The 18,255-nt window shown below is 41.0% G+C and overlaps 1 protein-coding gene across 1 annotated transcript; it reads left to right on the forward strand.

The window, feature by feature from the left end:
* The first annotated feature begins 36 nt into the window (after window positions 1-36).
* On the forward strand, window positions 37-17,935 carry LOC139745410 (homeobox protein SIX6-like). Its single transcript, XM_071655801.1, has 2 exons — window positions 37-803; window positions 17,731-17,935. Exons 1-2 carry the CDS (start codon window positions 37-39, stop codon window positions 17,933-17,935), a joined length of 972 nt encoding a protein of 323 aa, XP_071511902.1.
* Window positions 17,936-18,255: the final 320 nt, after the last annotated feature.

Consider the following 18,255-nt stretch of genomic DNA (forward strand, 5'->3'; position numbering starts at 1 on the left):
TCTCAGGAGCCGGACACACCCCAGTGTTTAGCGCAAATGGTTTGGACGGAGACCGAGACATCGTCGGGCGGCGACCGGGGCGCTCTGAGGGCAGCCCAGGCGCTGGCACAGTACTACAGCTTACATGATCCCCGAAACAGCGAAAGCCTGGCCAGGTTAGCCCACATGTACAGCATGCAGCCGTTTGTGCCCTTTCCCGCCGCGGCACCGGGCGGCACCCTGTTCCCGCTGCCGGCCGCTCTCCCGACCCTCTGCTTCTCGCCGACGCAGATCGCCAGCGTGTGCGAAACCTTGGAAGAAAGCGGCGACATCGAGCGACTGGCCCGATTTCTCTGGTCCTTACCCGTCGCTCCGGGAACCTGTGAGGCGCTGAGCAAGAACGAGAGTGTTTTACGGGCCCGAGCCGTAGTGTCGTTTCACCAGGGCAACTTTCGTGAACTCTACCACATTCTGGAGAACCACAGGTTTACAAAGGACTCGCACGCCAAACTGCAGGCTATGTGGCTGGAAGCTCACTATCAGGAGGCAGAAAAGCTGAGGGGAAGACCCCTTGGACCCGTCGACAAGTACAGGGTCCGAAAGAAGTTCCCTTTGCCAAGGACCATCTGGGACGGCGAGCAGAAGACTCATTGTTTTAAGGAGAGAACGCGGAGTTTGCTTCGAGAGTGGTACCTTCAGGACCCTTACCCTAACCCTACCAAAAAGCGAGAACTGGCTCAGGCCACTGGACTTACACCGACTCAGGTCGGCAACTGGTTCAAAAACAGGAGACAACGGGACCGGGCAGCTGCTGCCAAAAACAGGTAGATACACGTCTCACCACATCTTATATCTCTTATCTGTCTTTTTTCGTCAGCATGTACTCTTCTAAACTTTGTCAATCGAACGTAAATTTCCTCTCACGATAACCAGTATCACTTACTGCGAAAGAAATATCTGTCTCAACATATTCACCGGGAGCAATTTGCATCAACTTGCAGTCAATTTAAACTTTCAAAGTATTCAGTTCGGTTTTTAAGGAACGGTGATTATTTTAACAAACATGGATGTCATCATTTCTCATATCCATAACAATAGCTGGTCTATGATGTATTCTATTTTGTGTTCAGGAAAAAAAAAAATCAGGCAATACGCAGTTACTTCTGAGAATGCATGGTTACTCATTCAACGATTCCCCATCATTAGAGTGCAATCATTTTCATCGTGCATGCTTGATCCCAAATCAAAATCATAACTTCTCACCTTATGATTTTCTATAGACTTAATTCGAGCTTATCCAGTATTCGGGGGAAACATCCTCCGAAGCACATGCTAAGTGTAGATGGTTTTAGGTTTCCACCCTATATGGGGTTCCACAGCATTCGTAGCTAGAGCGATTGATACAATTCTTGAATAAACCTCCTCTGTTGAATAGGACACGTGGCCTAGTACAGGAGAAACTATCCTCGATTCGAAAATTTGCAAGCTTTTACTGAACAAACATGAAATGTTTTATTGTAACTTTATAAGACCACGCAATCTGAAGATCACATCGGGATATGGAAGTTAACACAATGTGCAAAATTTGTACAGACATCCCTATAAATCATACAAGCCGTCGTACCGTTCTCCTTTCATTCGCCACCAAGAGAAGTCTTTAAAAGAGTCCACCGTTAACCCAATTCATTCGTGTCTCTTTTCACACTGTGCTTTAACATTTTGTACTTATCCTATTTCTGTCAATTATATTATCTCCTTCACGCCATGGTATGAATGTCCAGACGAAAGTATGGAAGTGAAGTGCAGTTAACTATCTGATCGTAAAAGCATGTGCGCTGTAGAAAATTAGTTTATAGTGACCGTAGTCTATTAGTATTGCTACAGCTGGGGGTAGTGCAATGAGGAGGATAGCAGCCCCTGCCGTCGAGTGAGAGCAGCCGCGTCGCTCGGCCGGTCAGTTGGTTTGCAGTCCGTTGGAATACTGCTCCACGGCGGTCGCGCCTCGCTTGATATCTAGCCGTACAGCCCTCGCTCTGTCCAGTGGAGGTAGAAATATGAAAAGCGCTTGAGGACGTCAATGAATAATATGCAATTTGTGGTGATTTGATTACGACGTTTATTCTCAATTTCCTCACTTTTTAAAAGAAAGGCATCACTTAAACTTCCCAGCAAAAAGGGACCCGCAAGTAGCTGTAATTCAGCCGACTTTAGGGAGGCAGGGTGTACATTTCATCGCAGACAATAACCGCGATGGCTTTGCTTCGGCACAGTTTCAAATATCCCGGCCTACTGCTTGTTCACTCGTAATTCGGGCGGAAATTGATATATTTGCAGGGGTGAATCCTCGTCAAATAGATGATGACGATGTGTCCAGTTAAGCTCAAAGTCAATACGACTCTATTCAGTGCCGGGAACTAAGTCCCCTTCCATTAGCCAGTTGTTTGAAAAAAGTGAGAACAAGAGAAGAAGAAAGCAAAACAAAGTGCGTCATTTATTAAAACTTGACGAGAAGAATTATTGGCGACAAACTCAAAACATTCTTATTCTGCTCCTAGGTTTCCGCGGGTATTTATCATTTCCTATACTTACGTGATGTGGTAGTTGTGCATGATCTGAGCGCTGTGATAGTCATTCAGCAGTATAATAATGCATCTATTGTTCTTCATCATTGCTGGAGTATACACGGACTTGGAAAAAAGTATAAAACAGTAAAAGATCGTTGATCGTTATTCAGTCCGCATCAGTTAGATCCTATTCTTGATATCCCATTTACAGCTACTGGCTTTTACCCTGGCAGCTTCCGTTCTACAAGTGGTATCCGATTCTTTTGACAACTGCGATAATTGTGTGCACAATAAAACGGTTTCCTTTTACGGATAAAGAAGAACAAAGTAACTCATTTCTGTTCCAACAACTATCTTTTATGCCAGTAGCAATGGAAGGTGGAAACAAATACCGCCGTTTTGTAAACAAAGGACGAAACAAATCGGTGGGTTCCTCGAAGACAATTCAAAAGTTTATTCTGTTACGTAACTCAAGTTTGATCTATTACTGCAGGTACAGTTGTAGAAGTTGTTTGATAAAGTGTTGTAAAACTTTCCTCATAAAAGTGCCCCGATTTTGCTAGAAACCTTCACTCAAGTCATTGTAGTTCTTCATTAGAATTATTGATATGATTATCATTGATTTTGATTTTTTTGTACTTTTTTCTTCTACTTCCGAGATCTTTATTATTACTATTGTTGCTATTATTATCATTATCATTATTATTATTGCTGTTGTTGTTGCTCTTAATATTATCATTATCACTATTATTTTCATCATTATTATTGGTGTTGTAGTTGTTTACTCTGATTATGATATTATGATAATAATTGTTATTATAGTTATTAATACTATATACATGTACGAGTAGTATGACTACTGGTATTGTTTTCATTATAATTGTGTCCAAAATGTGTTAATATTCATTTCCATAATTCCTATCATATGAATAATTATTACTCTCATTATTAAAATGATTTACAGAATTATCATAGTTGATTATATAAATACGAATTATTTGCTTGATTCATGCTGATCCAGAATTGAGATCATCAAAAAGTTTCTTTAAGCACTGGGCATTGTACATCCAACACACTTTCGCAGATGACCCCAACTGTGTTGCCAAACGCTCGTAAACTGAGCGATTGAAATTGATGTTTGTTAGTTTTGAGTGCAATTGAAGTAGATTATGAATAACACCTGATTCCTTTTATATTTATTAACTTTATGCTGACAAATCGAAAATCGGGAGGGATGCTATGAAGCCATTGTCGTGAAGCGTAGCAGATGATAGATGAAATTTACAGTTTTCGCTAAACAGAACAAAACAGAACAACAGCAGTAGCCACAAAAACTATAATGATGTCTTTGGCCTCTCGTATAAGGGCCGGCCCTCTCCGGCGAACGTGAATTCCAGGTTTTCGTTGAATACAATCCTCTGAATTGAAGGGGTGAAAAAATTATTTGAACAATCAACATACCTTGTGCATCACATTTCTTGCTCACTTAACCATTATAGCATGAAGGTTATGTCGCCGTAACCGTCAGGTGTTAAAGTATACCCTAAAATTAGATTAATTATCACGCTTTGTCCTGCTAATTCCGTTGATATCCGCTCCCATACACTCCTTGTTGGCCATCGCTGTAATGAGTAATAGAGCACCTCTCCGTAATTCTTCCCTTAGTCTATCCCTCCAGGGGACTACCTCTCTCGTCACAAACAAACACACGCACACACGCACACACACACACATACAACATGTACAACATGACGCATGTGTTATATCTTGGTCGTATTGATACTACCATTATTTGTGAAGCAAATTGGATGTACCGCTACTCGGGGCCAAACGTTTTCTTACTCCTATCACGCTGCGCGCACGACGAGCCTACAAAGTGGAGAGGGTTCCACCCGCAGGACACATGATAAATTTTCATCTCTGTTACATCTTAATTTGGAGGAAGTTCGTCACTTAGCCGTAACGCAAGACCACTGAACTGAGGTGTCGGCTTAATTTATCGTCCACGCCTTTGAATAGCAGAGGCATTGCCATACCTTTTATTAATCTTCTCCCTACTTTTGGTCCAGCCCCTCCCCAATCGTGTTGCTGTTGTTAATTTTTTTTCTTATTCTGTCTGTCTGTCTGTTTCTTTTATTCGTCATCATACATACGCATCATGGGGAAACTGTTTCGTGGTCATATCGCCACGAGCCATAATGAACATAATGGCGATGGTGGCGAGAGAGAGACAGCCATGGAGAGACAGAGGTATCCAGGGATGGGGAGATGGAGACATATAGAAAGATAGATAAATGGGCAGATTGAGAGAAAATGAGACAAATAGAAAAACAGGCATATATATATATATATATATATATATATATATATATGAGAGAGAGAGAGAGAGAGAGAGAGAGAGAATAAAAGAGAGTGATAGACATAGACATATAACACATGGATGCAAATTATACCAAGAGAGATAGAGGAGGGGGGGGGGGAAATAACAGAAAAAGAAAGGAAGTTTACTTTCAAACCAAGAATCATGTGTTTTATAATTCTCTGTCTGCCTTATCGCACCCCATCCCATTTTCTCCTTCATCTCCTCCTCTTCCTCATTCTTCCCTTTCCCTTCTTTTTATTTCTTCTTATATCCCCCTTATCATTGGAGCACACAAAAGATCATCGTAATTAATTTGCGGGACATTAACCATGCAAATTTTGGGGAAAAAAAATAGGCGTGAACAATGTGACGGAGCTAACGACACGCTAGTCACTCGGCTGTTAAAAACTCTCGCATGAATTTGACAGCAATGGAGGGTTACTGTCGGACAGAAGGAGGTTGTTGGAAGGAGTAAGAAGAATTTGTTATAATAAGAGTGACTTAACCCTTTCTGCGCCAATGAGCCAAATGTGCACAGATTTTACACACAAATCTATGGAGAGGAAATACACGGAGGGTTAATGCACAGCAGTTGCCTTCCGTTGCTTTGGCTTGACAGGAAGACGTGTGATGTAAGATTCCATGAAGATCAATTAACACTAATTCATACATCATTCATGGATACACACGTTTGCACATAGAAACATACTTACCCACACACATTCGTGTACATACGATTTGTAAGTGTGTGTGTGTCTGTCTGTCTATGGCTTGCTATTCACTCAAATAGTACACTTATCGAGAAAAGTAAAAACTTTTGGCGAACCCATACGGTTCAGAAAGAAGTCAAGCAGTAATGCATACTGTAAGAGAAATTCCAGTATAACAGTTAGTCTGGAAAGAAAGAGCAAAATGTGACAAGAAAAAAAGTGAAAATTTGATCAAAATCCGATAAAGAAGGAAGGTCTGAAAATTTTGCTTGATATGAATATGTAAATGAGTAGGCTATAAAAATGATGTCATCACCTCACAATTATCCATTGATTGTGTACCAAGAAATGGCGAAAATTCAATTTTTTTTCTTGTCTAACTGTATAAAACGTAATGTTATTTCTGGGTGAAAATCTTCAAAATAATGATCAGTCAGATATATCAGGATTTGAGACCCAGGAGCATAACTGCATTTCACTAAACAAAAAAAGAATTCTGCACATACTGCATGGCAAATGATGAGGAGATGACATCATCAAATCACTATTTGCATATTCATATTGACTATTCAAGAACTGTTCAGTGAAAACAAATCAAACTTCGCAATTCTATAACTTTCTTAGTTTTTCATCCGATTTTGATCAAACGTCAAATGTTGTGATTGTAAAGTTTTAGCTCTTTCTTTTCAGGCTGACTTTTATTTGTCTCGGGTTTACTCTTTAAAGAGAGTGTTATGGCCTGCAACCCTGCACACACAAAATTACTGCACAGACATCGCACCAAAGCAGTCCCCATTCAAGATTCCCAAAATAGAGAATGCAAGCAAGCACAGAAAGAGACCAATAAGAGATAAGATTTCAAATATGATTGAAGACAAAGCGCGATAAAGCAACCTTCTTCTTCTTTTTTTTTAAGGAGAACACGTGGCTATAAAAGAAAGGTTATTCTCGATACGAAAATTACAAACTTTTACCAGGGAGATGAGCCCACCTCCCTGCTTTTACTTAGCAAAATTGAGATGTTCAAAATATCAACATGTGTATGATTGCGGGGTACAACCATGGGACTACAATTATGAAGCTACATGTAGCTCCATGGCAAAACAAACAATTATCGTTTAACACACACGATCTTCTCTATTCTGGTTATCTTCTTCATGACGTTGATTATATCTATCAATTGTTTATTCACGATTACCAGCACTACTAAGACGTATTTGCAATATGAACAATATATGAGCATATGTATAGGCCTACATAATTATTCACATATTCATATACGTGTGTATAAAGTGTTATATAAAAATACATGTATACATATCTTTTCAAATATATAAGATAGATAGAGAGATAGAGATAGAGAGATAAATAGTGGGAGAGAGAGAAAGGGAAAATAAACAATGATCTGGTAAACGTCATAATTAAATATACTATATTATAGTAACATAAAAATATAAACTGGGTGAGTGTTATCTGAGAAGTTATTTCTTCAGAATGTGTTAATGGATGGTTAAGAAATAAGGCTTGGGAGCAGGGAGGTGCCCACCTCCCTGCTGGGAGTTATATCCGAGGTCCACAAATGGACTCGGCTTACTCTTGGGGACCACGTGGACCTACCCTGCATTCAATGCTGAACATGCTGAACACAAACACTGATTACTCAAACGAATGGACACTCCCGTCTATGAATTATGCACAGTGATTTTCCCCCAACATGGAAAATGATGATGCATGCACCCCAATTTGGTCAGACAACGGCTGTGTCCTCGTGATAGTTTGTGAAAGGGAGTATATCTTCTTACACAATACTCTTTATGCGGACATATAAAGTTAAAATCATTTTCACAGCCTTGCTCCGTGGCAATGTAAATCTCAACAATTAGCCTTATTGTAATGATCAGTGAAGACAATGCAATTGTTCTTTGGGACATCAAGTCTGGGTTGTTGTTGTTTTTTTTTAGAGGGAGGGAAGGAAGGAAGGGAGGAGGAGGAGGAGGAGGAGAGAGAGAGAGACAGACCGATAAACAGACAGACAGAAGAAATAGGGAAACAAAGAGTTGCTCTTGGTAAATACACACACACATACAGATATTCAATTTTACACCTGTAACCATTTTGCAGTATGTGATCTACTCTCTCTCTCTTTTTAATCACTAGCATGTATCACTTTGTATAGGTGAAAACCATAAATAAAAGTGTAAAGGGATAACCTAACACACATCTTGACTGGCGAAACATTATCGTTTTGTGCTAAGTTTTCAGTTTATGCCTCTACGTCATTAATTTTGATTAATCTTAATGTATACAATCAGAAGAGTTCATTATTGACAAACCTGTTCATCATTCTCTGTTTTTTTCTCTCTATTCATGTATTCCTAAATATGCAAGCAAAAGAAAAGGAAATTATTATAATCAATATCATATATGTTATGGTAATCTGATATTGAGAATTAGTCACGTTAGAGTTCCACCGTCTCTCTTACACCTGTGCTAAAAACATATATCGCACAAAATACATATATCATTATGGTAATTTGATATAGGAATTTAGTCACGTTAGAGCCCTGTCGTCTCCCTTACACCTGTGTTCAAAACATATATCGCTTAGACAGGTATGTAAACAGCGAATGGAGCAGGAATGAATTTGCTTCCATCACAGTATTTGCCGATTCATAGTGAAGAAGGCGACCACCAAGGGGCGATGAATTACATCCTCTCTATTCCAGCACTCACACCGTCAAATATTTATCCCGATCTCAATATTGATATTGTGGTATAATGCCCTGATGGTAGTTTATAGAGTGGCTGTCTTTGTCATGACGTGTGTTGGATTGGTTTGTTTGTGCTGTACATCTCTCGCACAATCGCTCTTCGTATCATTGCGTGTCATAGACGCTCCTCGTTTGTATGTTCTTTTCATCCAGTGTTTATTGACATGTTCAATTTCCGGTCCCATTAAGAAAGAATATCGTCGATCATCTCTTTAAGGACCTCAATTCGGAAGTCATTGTATACAGATAGATAGATAGACAGGTAGATAATGATATAGATATACCGTAAATATAGAAAATATAGATATAGATAAAGAAATAGATATACAGTAAATATAGAAGATATAGATACGGAGATAGATAGATGAATAGATAGATAGATAGATAGATAGATAAATAGATTAATTGATTGATAGATAAAATGTAGAGATAGATGGATAGATAGATAGGTAGATAGTTGGACATAGAAATAGACAGATATATAGATAGATAGATAGATAGATACATACATACATACATAGCCAAATAGATAGATATCTACAAATTCGACTACAGCCTAATCTGAGTATTTGTGATTGGTAAGGTGCATCCAAACTTTGATTAGTTTGGCCTACTGACAATTGTACTTTGCAGATCATAATCACCAAGTATGTTAACAATATAACATGATTATTACATAAATCAGTGCATTTATAAGCTTCAACGTATCATGCATCAATTTATTGCATATTTCGATGAACTATCTGGTTCCTGTTGACAATAAGCTGATTTTCAATTCTATCATTTACTCACGATGATCACTATACCAACATGTCCAACGAAGTGAGGGTAACTCTTTCTTTTCATAGTGAAGATTGGCTATTACAAATTGCAACCATGGTTTGAACAATGAAATAACCAAGTGTTGGTAATTAAAGTCGGCCCCACGCGTTTGATATGGCATTTTCACAAAATCACAGCGGTAATAGACATCGACGTTCACTATAAAGTCAAATGAATTAGTTATTATTTTCTAAGATACTAACCGCATTCTGTCTGGACATTATTTTGTGACTGTGCAGTGGATGTTTGGTCATTGTTTTTCGCTTTAAAGAGGGAGGAGAAGAAGAAGAAGATCCATTGAATGATCGAGGGAACCCTTGAGTGAAGGTTTAGAGGAATACAATTTGTGAGGGAGATGAGGGCAATGGATTCGTGGTCGCTTGAGGTGAATATATCGAGGATTCTCACTGCATGGCAATGGAGTGGGTGCCGTCACTGGGTGTGAGTCGTTATATGCACGGCGGAGAACCTGGGATGTCGCACAAAACTGACGGTTTAAGTGGCGCCCCGTGTATGTGTGAAGTAGTAGAACATGTAGAGTTTGTTTGCCACGCTCAGCTACACTGCCAAAAGGCCAGTGCAAGATCCACTCGAGTTGAGGCGAGCAGAAACAAACTCCTCCTCGTGTTTTTTTTCTCTTCAAGCTCTGTAATCCGTTTTCATCCACATGCTTCTCCTTCCTTCTGTCTATCTTTCTGTTGTTTTCTTTTTAATTCAGAAGGCACACAATGTTTACATTGTCAAGCGCATGCACCTACTACCGACATGAACTGCACCTCCCTCCGAAGTTTTAAACGAAAAAAAGTTTGCGCAACTCTTATTTACATGTAAATCGCGACTAAGAGAGCGGTTTCCCCTTTTCTCAATGTCGTTTGTCGAGTAATGTGCATCAAGTGGCAAATGAGAGGGATTTTTGTGTCTGAAGGAGGGTACAAATATGGCGGCTTGCTGGCGATGTGCGTCGAGTTTTGTGCAAGCGATGGATGTAGCTGGGCAGCCATGTGTTTTGCATCTTCGTTTGACGCGAATTAGCATGTGGACAAAAGGAAAGCTTTTATGGTTGGACGAAAGAGAGAGAGGGGGGGGGGATGAAGGGGGGGTGGGAAAGGGAGAGTGCTAAGATCTGTACGTCTTGAATGCTCTGCAGATATGTGGTCATTGTGCGTGTGCGCGAAGAGAACATAACGAGACCTGACCACTAGTCGAAGTCATGTGACAATAGTACATTGTATGTCTCCTACGTTGACGGAAACAGTTGCTCACTTTGATAGAAGACATACCCATAGGTGCTTGGTGTGCAGAATCTGAAGAAGTCAAAAAGTTTCCCCTTTCCCCCGTTAGGGAGTTTGCTGGGGGAAAAAATGGTAACGACAGGTGAAGTTTTAGCGATGCCTGCCCCTTGGGAGTGTCAACAAGGTAATGATGAGAGGCGATCACCTGCCACTTATCTTTGGGATGAGGTAAATTATCTCCGTCCCATCTCAAAAAAAAAAAAAATCCACAAAGCAAAACGAAACAAGACAAAACAAAAGAAGAGAAAATGTGAGAGACACATGATTCACTGCAGATTGATTGACTCATCTTCAATGATGATATAAATTGAAGTTTGTTTCAAAGAGTCTGAAACAACTTTTCATTGCCTTGGGAGAACAAAAAAAAAATGCAGTTTATGAAGATATACATAGTTAAATCGGTTAAAAACAACCACAACTTAGCAATCGGCAATCAATCAAATTGATAAACCCCAAAACGTTAAAAAAAAAAACACACACATAGTCGACATCAAATACACAATTGAAAGAAATGTAGCTTCGTGAAACCGCAAATGAAATGTGATGGAATTTAAGAGGGAAATAGTAGAAGAAATAGAGCAGAAAGACTACCTATTCCATTTGACTACATCGTCACCCCCCCCCCCCCACACACACACACACCTGAAACATTACAACTCTATGCATTCACCTACTCCGTCCTTCACTCCCTCACACACCGCACTCAGGGGTTTATCTTTTATTATATTTTTGACCAAACGGAAAGTTGATAATCACTGAAATATTCATGCTCACGACGCTGGCAGTGTCGTGAATTCTCTGGTTAACCCCAGTGATAGCCCTGGCGCGGCTCGACTAATAGTCATGGGACCCAGAAATTTCCGGGATGGGGGGACGCCACCGATGTTCGACAGAACATCGTCGGAAAGCCTCGGCGATCGGGAGGGCGCTACAGCGTCCGTGTTATGCCGTATCGCTCGCCGCGATCGATCCCAGTGCAGCTTATAATATGCCTCCTGTTACGGATCATGGGGGGAGTGATAGCGCGAGCGAGGGGAGGGAAGGAAAAAGAGAGCGGGAAAAGAGACGGGGGGATGTGTAGAGATTGGAAAGGCGAGAGATTGAGCGCGACAAAAGACGCAAGTTCATATCAATAATAGAAGTCTGCATGTCTCTACACACATCAAATCATGTCTATCTATTCCACTCTCTGTCTCTTTTTCTGTCTCTGTCTCTCTCTATGCTTCCCAACAAATTTGATCATATGCAACGGGGCTATACAAATAACTGCTCATATTCACAGTGAGTGACCCAATTCAACAATACGAACTGACATCAGCCTTTTCTCTCTTTCGTAAGTCTTGTTTTCACCTTACAAAACCTCCATCCAGCCTACGACAGACGACAGACACAGACAGAGAGAGAACGAGAGAGAGAGAGGGGGGGAGTGAGTGAATCCACGGTTTTGAAATTGATATTTTGTGGTATTATTTCTGATTATTCGATAAGATGCATGTTTCACGGCGGATGATCCCTCATGCTTTTGCTTGGGCATCACTGCCGTCATTGCCCAAGTTTCTTGCCGCGGCATGATCGCTGATGAGTGAGCTCGCGCCCGACATGACCCGCTCCTCACGTTCTAGATAACCAGCCGTGTAATCTAGATCCCCTCCCCTGTCGCAAAATGCAGGAATTATTTGCCGCGGCACACTTTTTCCGAAACGTCGGATCATTCTATCTCATGCCTATCTCTTTCCTTCCTCTTCCGTCTTCCTACCTCTCAGTTGTATTCCCTCCTAATTCTCATTCACTCACTCCTGTCTTACCCACTCTTAAACTACACGTCTGCTCCCTAACTCCTATCTCTCTCTTTCTCTTCCCTCCCCCCAAATAAAAGAATCACCTGCAAACGGCTTAATTTTGTGCTGACGAAGGATGAATTTGACCATTATTCGCACAAAACGCCAGCAATGATGAATGTGAGACGTCGTGACGATTTTGATCCTAATACGATGTGACCGCGTTGAAAAAAAAGAAGAAGAAAGGAATATGCATTTCGTGTCTCAACGCTAGAAATAGAAAGAAAATCACAAGTGATACAACCGTCTTTTCTTCAAGCCAGCAGTACCTACTCCTTCTCATCCTCCTAGTATTACATATTATACTGATAAACTTATATTTTTTCATAATCTCTTATGCTGTGTCATTATCTCCACTGTCGACGTCAGCCCCCCCCCCCATTTGTTCTGTCCCTCATCTGAATGATTTCCCGCCTAAAAATAAGTAACAAAGCTAAAGTAATAAATGAGCGCTCGAAACACGCGCGTAGTGCCGTTATTTCTTCCGCATGATATTTATCGCTTACGTATAAAGAAGAAGAGAAAAAAAAATAGATCCCATGGAAGACCAGCTAATGCAGCTGAATGTGGGCTATCCAGCCAACATCTTCTCCGATGGAAAATGAAGCAAACGGATGAAACGAACAAAACAAAGCAAAAAACGGGGAATCAAGAATGAGCAAATCATTTGTCACAGTAAGTAATGATGAGTAATAATGTTGTCGACCCGTGTCGAAAAATGAGTAACAATCGCTCATTCCCATCATTGATCCTCAGTGGCTGGCTGTTAGCTATCCCCGCGCACGATGCACTCATCACTCTAGGGAGGGTTATGACGAAATTTTTCGCTGAACCACTCTAAAAAATCAGCAATGATAGAATTACGCAATAGCGCTCTCTCCTGCTGCAGGGATTCAGCTAAAAGGATAACATACATTTTTGCATTGAACATTATTTCGGAATACTTCAGCGGAAACTGATTTGAAAATTAGAATCACTGTGGTATTTATTTGGTAATATTTGATATCATAGATGAAGATTGTTTTTGCAAATAAATTATTAAGAGACTTCAATGAAGATTTTATAGCACCGAGTCTATTATTGAATATAGAAACTGCAAAAAAGTGATTTATAGATGTTGCCTCCACCCCCACAAAAAACAAAAACAAAAACTACTGCCCAAAAGAAAACCATGTGATGTCATTACATGTAGTCTAGTAATCGCCAAGTATGTCAAGATTCTAATGCTCACGATCGACTGTTTTAGAGCAAGCTATTAAATTATGTCGTCAGTTATTTCGTTATTCAGAGCAGTTTTCTGTCGCTAGCCATAGTAGTGGATTGTAGATAGCGCGAAGTTTCAAGAGAAATTCCGAGCTATCTACTTTTGAAATAGATTATTAATTGTACGACCATCTAGGGCACTTTCTTTGATTATCGCAAGTGCTGAAACTTAGCCTGATGGAACTACACGTTTGACGATAAATCCACACACTGATTATTTGCAAACGAATTTCTCGTAAATTGAAAAAGGGGACATCGAATATAAAATGTGCTTTACTAGTTGTTCTCCCTCAATAGATCCAGCGGGACCAATTGTAAAACGCGCCTCCACTTATTACGTGTATTTCCTTATCATTGTGAAATGAATTTTCTACTCTGGGCCCGGTAATCGAAGCTAAGGTGACTCACTGCCGTGCGTCAATATGACAAAGAAAACACAGGACTGGCTCTATTGTACATATACGGTGTTTTTTTCTTCCCCTTCTGTCAAATATGGATCAGGATCCCCTATTTAGTAGCATTGTGTCATATTTACAATAGGTAACGAGACTTCGTCGAGTTTAGGACCTAACTATTCAAGTTGATTTTTTTTTCTTAATCCAAATGAATTGGTCTCACGGGAGGGCGAGGACCGCTGTCAGGGGTGTCTATACCTGTATTGAAAATGGGGGGATCGGTGCTTTATTTGAATTGGTGTTGCTATAACTATGGGTTTTTGTGTGTATGGGTAGTTCTTAACCTTGATCTTGTTGTTTTCGCTGATGTGCCGGTATTATACATCTTTTGTACTTAGCGATGAGATGCCAAAATGGTATGGATGATGGGACTTGGAATTAAGTGAAAAGGGAAGAGTCCAAAGACTGGTGAGGGTGAGGATAGGGGGCTAAGAAGAGGGGTTGGGAGGAGGCCATGGGAAGATGGATGGTTTGTGTGCATGTGTGTGTGTGTGTGTGTGTGTGTGTGTGTGTGTGTGCGTGTGTGTGTTAAAGAGAGAGAGACAGACAGAGATGGAGAGAGATGGGGGTGGGGTAGAGGTGGCGGGGATGATTGGGGCTTGGGACGCTTGTGTAAACCCCCACAGGAGTCGGGGGTGTTTACTCGCTAACCTATCAACCGGGTGTGTGCGGGGCCCCGGTTGGCTATTCACGCCAGACCCATTGCTTCCTGTTTATTGTGGGGATTGGGTTAGCCACAGAGCTCGTCGCTTTTCTCTGCACAGGGTCGATGCCCTCTGCTCAAAGGATGTCAACGATTAATTTGCCCAAATTTCTGTTTCTTGACAAAACTTTGCCCGCAATTGTTCCGCTAGAACGAAAAGAGAGGGGGGAAATGGATGAAGACAGAGGAGAGGTAGGGAGCGAAATCACCCGTATCGCAAACCATCGCACCCCAGCGTATAGTCCAGGACCGCGAGGGGGGCTCCGGCGGAGGAACGATTGCCGAGGCGCGTTTCTTATGGAAACAACGCGTTAGCCACACTTGACTACATGTTTTGTCGTACATCCCGCCAGGGAGAAACGAATACTCGTCAACCCGACACATTTTTGTTTGGTTTTTGTCATTAGATCCCCGCCAGGTGAATGCTGCCTCCGCCTGTCCATCAAGTCTACACCTCTTATTTGCATACACACGTGTAAACATTCGATTAATCTCTCCGCGGTTTTGCTCGCCACTCTTCTCTCGATTTCTCTATCCCTGCCCCCTCTCTCCCTCTCTCTCTCCCTCCCTCGCAGTCTACCCCCCCCCCCCCGCCCTCCGTGCACTTCAACTTGCATTCAAAGGAAATCAAGTGGAGCGCAATCGCCCCCCGACAATCGCCCATCAATCTTTGGTCCCTTTTCAGGCGATCGGCAGATATGCGACAAATTGCCCACCTTGCTACTTCAGAATGATCAAAAGCGTATTATTGTAAGGTGTGTGAGTACGAAAAGCTAACATATATCAACTGATACAGCGGAAATAGAGGGCAAAGAATAATAAAATTCAAGTAGCAATGTACAGAAATGGGCACAAAGTACTGAACAATAGCGGTGGCCGCGCTGCTCTCAAAATAACATTCAACTCGGTTGAAAGGGTTGCTAGCTGGTATGATTGACTGCTTCAAATTCATTGTGTGGTGTTTATCTGAAGAGAGGAGGAAAGACGGGGAGAGAGATGGATAGAGCGAGGGAGACAGAAAGAGAGAGAGAGAGAGAGACAGAAAGAATTACTGGTTCATGATTCGGCAGGTTACGTTGTGGACTAAAAAAAAGAGAGACGAAAGGATGACTGGGAAACAACTCCTGCCAGTTAGCACCCACTCAACCACATTTTTAGTCATAAAAAAAAAATGGATGCAACAATCATTCATACATGTAATTAATCGTTTCCGCTGTAAAGATACCAGGCGTATCAATCAACCATTCACGAGACCGGCAGTGTAGTCAATCATGCATTCTGCTTTATTTGAATGACTAAAATGTAATATGTCATTTCAGATAGGAGCGAAAACAAACCAAAAAAAAAAAAAAACCCTCACATAAAACGAGCCAGATATCAAGTTTATATCCAAATCCGATCCCCCTTTTTTGAAATTCAATCGAATAAACAAGTCTTTCGAAGATGTCTTTGTCTAGTCGAAACAGATAATTCGATTTACTGCGTCATGTGCAAAAAATGAAAATAATTGCTGCTCTTGAGAAACCTAAGACATGGCGCTTGTATTTACAGATGAAAACAGTTTAACCCTTTTGGAATAATTATAAGTGGGACTGGTGGTGAGTCGCAGAATGAACTTCGGCATCTTTGTGCAAATATGGTGGAAGTTTCCCCACTGTGAGAGGACAAGTTTCATAACGCATCAAAATCACTTGATGTTCTTACGTCCCATTCATACGACTAGAAATGCAATGTTCACCCTGTGTTACGGTAATTCTGTTTGTAGTAATATACTGCGTCCATCAAAATCTGTAATTGAACAAAAGACATACTAAGTGCGTGGCTGTCAGCTCAGTCGATTCAGAAAACAGCATGAAAAATGTCCGTAGCACAATTCAGAAGGGATCTTTTTTATATATAATCAACTAAATAATATAGTAATGATACTAGCAATGCCGCATTCATAGAATATCACAGCATGCTTGTGATCAAGACCGCAGAGCATCGTAATTTCGTAAAAATATCGCGATGAAAATGAAAATGTCGCGATGTTCATAGATGTACATGCATGAAGGCGAAAGTATTGCACAGTTTTATTTATGGAAAGACTTTCGTACAATTTTCATTGTAGCGAAAAACATAAAGATGAAACAAAATACTCCCCCAAATTCCAAACTATCCCTTTAGACGTTCTCATACTGATGGTTGATTACGTTTATGTGTAGACAGACCACTTTGAATGTTAATGCAACCAAGTAAATTTTTGGAAGTTTGTGAACAGTGGTATGGGAATGGATATGTTAGTCTATACTGACTGTTCAAAAATTGTGAATAATTCGACAAGGTATGACATTCTATTTATATCATCAAAGGTTAAGTGTCGTTGCAGAGCGGATGGATTGGGTTCCTTGACAAAGCCATGATTTGTACAAGAAGTCGAGCATCGTTGAGTAGAAAGCGGTATTTTTACTTCGCTATGGAAATTAACAGCCTTTACCGTCCTCTAATCATCGTGCGAATAACAATCATGTCTTCTGTAAAATCTCGCTCCTTCCGTGGTGGAAATACCACGGAATTCCATTCATTCATTCATTCATTCATTCATTCATTCATTCATTCATTCATTCATTCATTCATTCATTCATTCATTCATTCATTCATTCATTCATTCATTCATTCATTCATTCATTCATTCATTCATTCATTCATTCATTTTATTTCCACACGGGCACTTACTTTCGCCAAAGGCTATTCTTCTATAAGTCCGTGCATCTTGAAAAACAGTTACAAAACATTATACAGGAACATACACCAAAATCTTGAAAATATACAATAAAAACACAGAACAACAGCAAAAACGACATCTGCATTTTGATCTATACTGTATGAAGTCAGACCTGGTTTTACAGAGAAAAACCTATGGCTGAGAGACTGAGGAATATTTTGTATTTATTGTTCGCTTTTTTGTCTCGTGTTTGTCACTCTCTCGCAGACTGCAGCAACAACAGCAGCAAGCCCTGCAGAACTCCAGCGTGTCCAACTCGGCTCACTCCCCGCCGCTCACCGAGGGGGCGACCCGCCTCCTGAGTCCGCACCCCGACAGTCCATCGCCGCGGTCGCTCGTCGACTCGCCACCGCTCGACTCGCCGCCTCCGCCGGGCTATCACGACGACGATCATGATGATGATGACCGCTAGGTCCCTCCATGCGCGTGTTCGTCCGACTTCCTCATCGAACATCGAACATCGTGAGAGACAAACGCTCGTCGCCATTTGCCCATGCACACGCACACTATAGACTCCTGGGAGCTATGTACGAACTATGTATCAACACCACGTGATGATTGTTTGCCTCGCCGCTCGGAAGCGATGGAAATGGAAAAAAAAGGCGCCAATATTTGGAGGAATGGACGTTGATGGCTATTGGCGACTGTATATCTGACAAGACTCATTGTAACAGCAAAACTCACTTTATTTCATTGTATCAAATGTAGACAAGAGGGCAGCATGTCTCTGCT

This window comes from Diadema antillarum, unplaced genomic scaffold (genome assembly GCF_040938485.1).
Source record: "Diadema antillarum isolate AM-2024a unplaced genomic scaffold, OU_Dant_1.0 seq00001264_RagTag, whole genome shotgun sequence".
NCBI lineage: Eukaryota > Metazoa > Echinodermata > Echinoidea > Diadematoida > Diadematidae > Diadema > Diadema antillarum.

Excerpts from the sequence above, each read along its gene's own strand:
- LOC139745410 (XM_071655801.1), top strand. The coding sequence starts at position 37 with ATGGTTTGGACGGAGACCGAGACATCGTCGGGCGGCGACCGGGGCGCT. Across the intron at positions 804-17,730 it reads GCAGCTGCTGCCAAAAACAG|ACTGCAGCAACAACAGCAGC; the intron begins GTAGATACACGT and ends ACTCTCTCGCAG.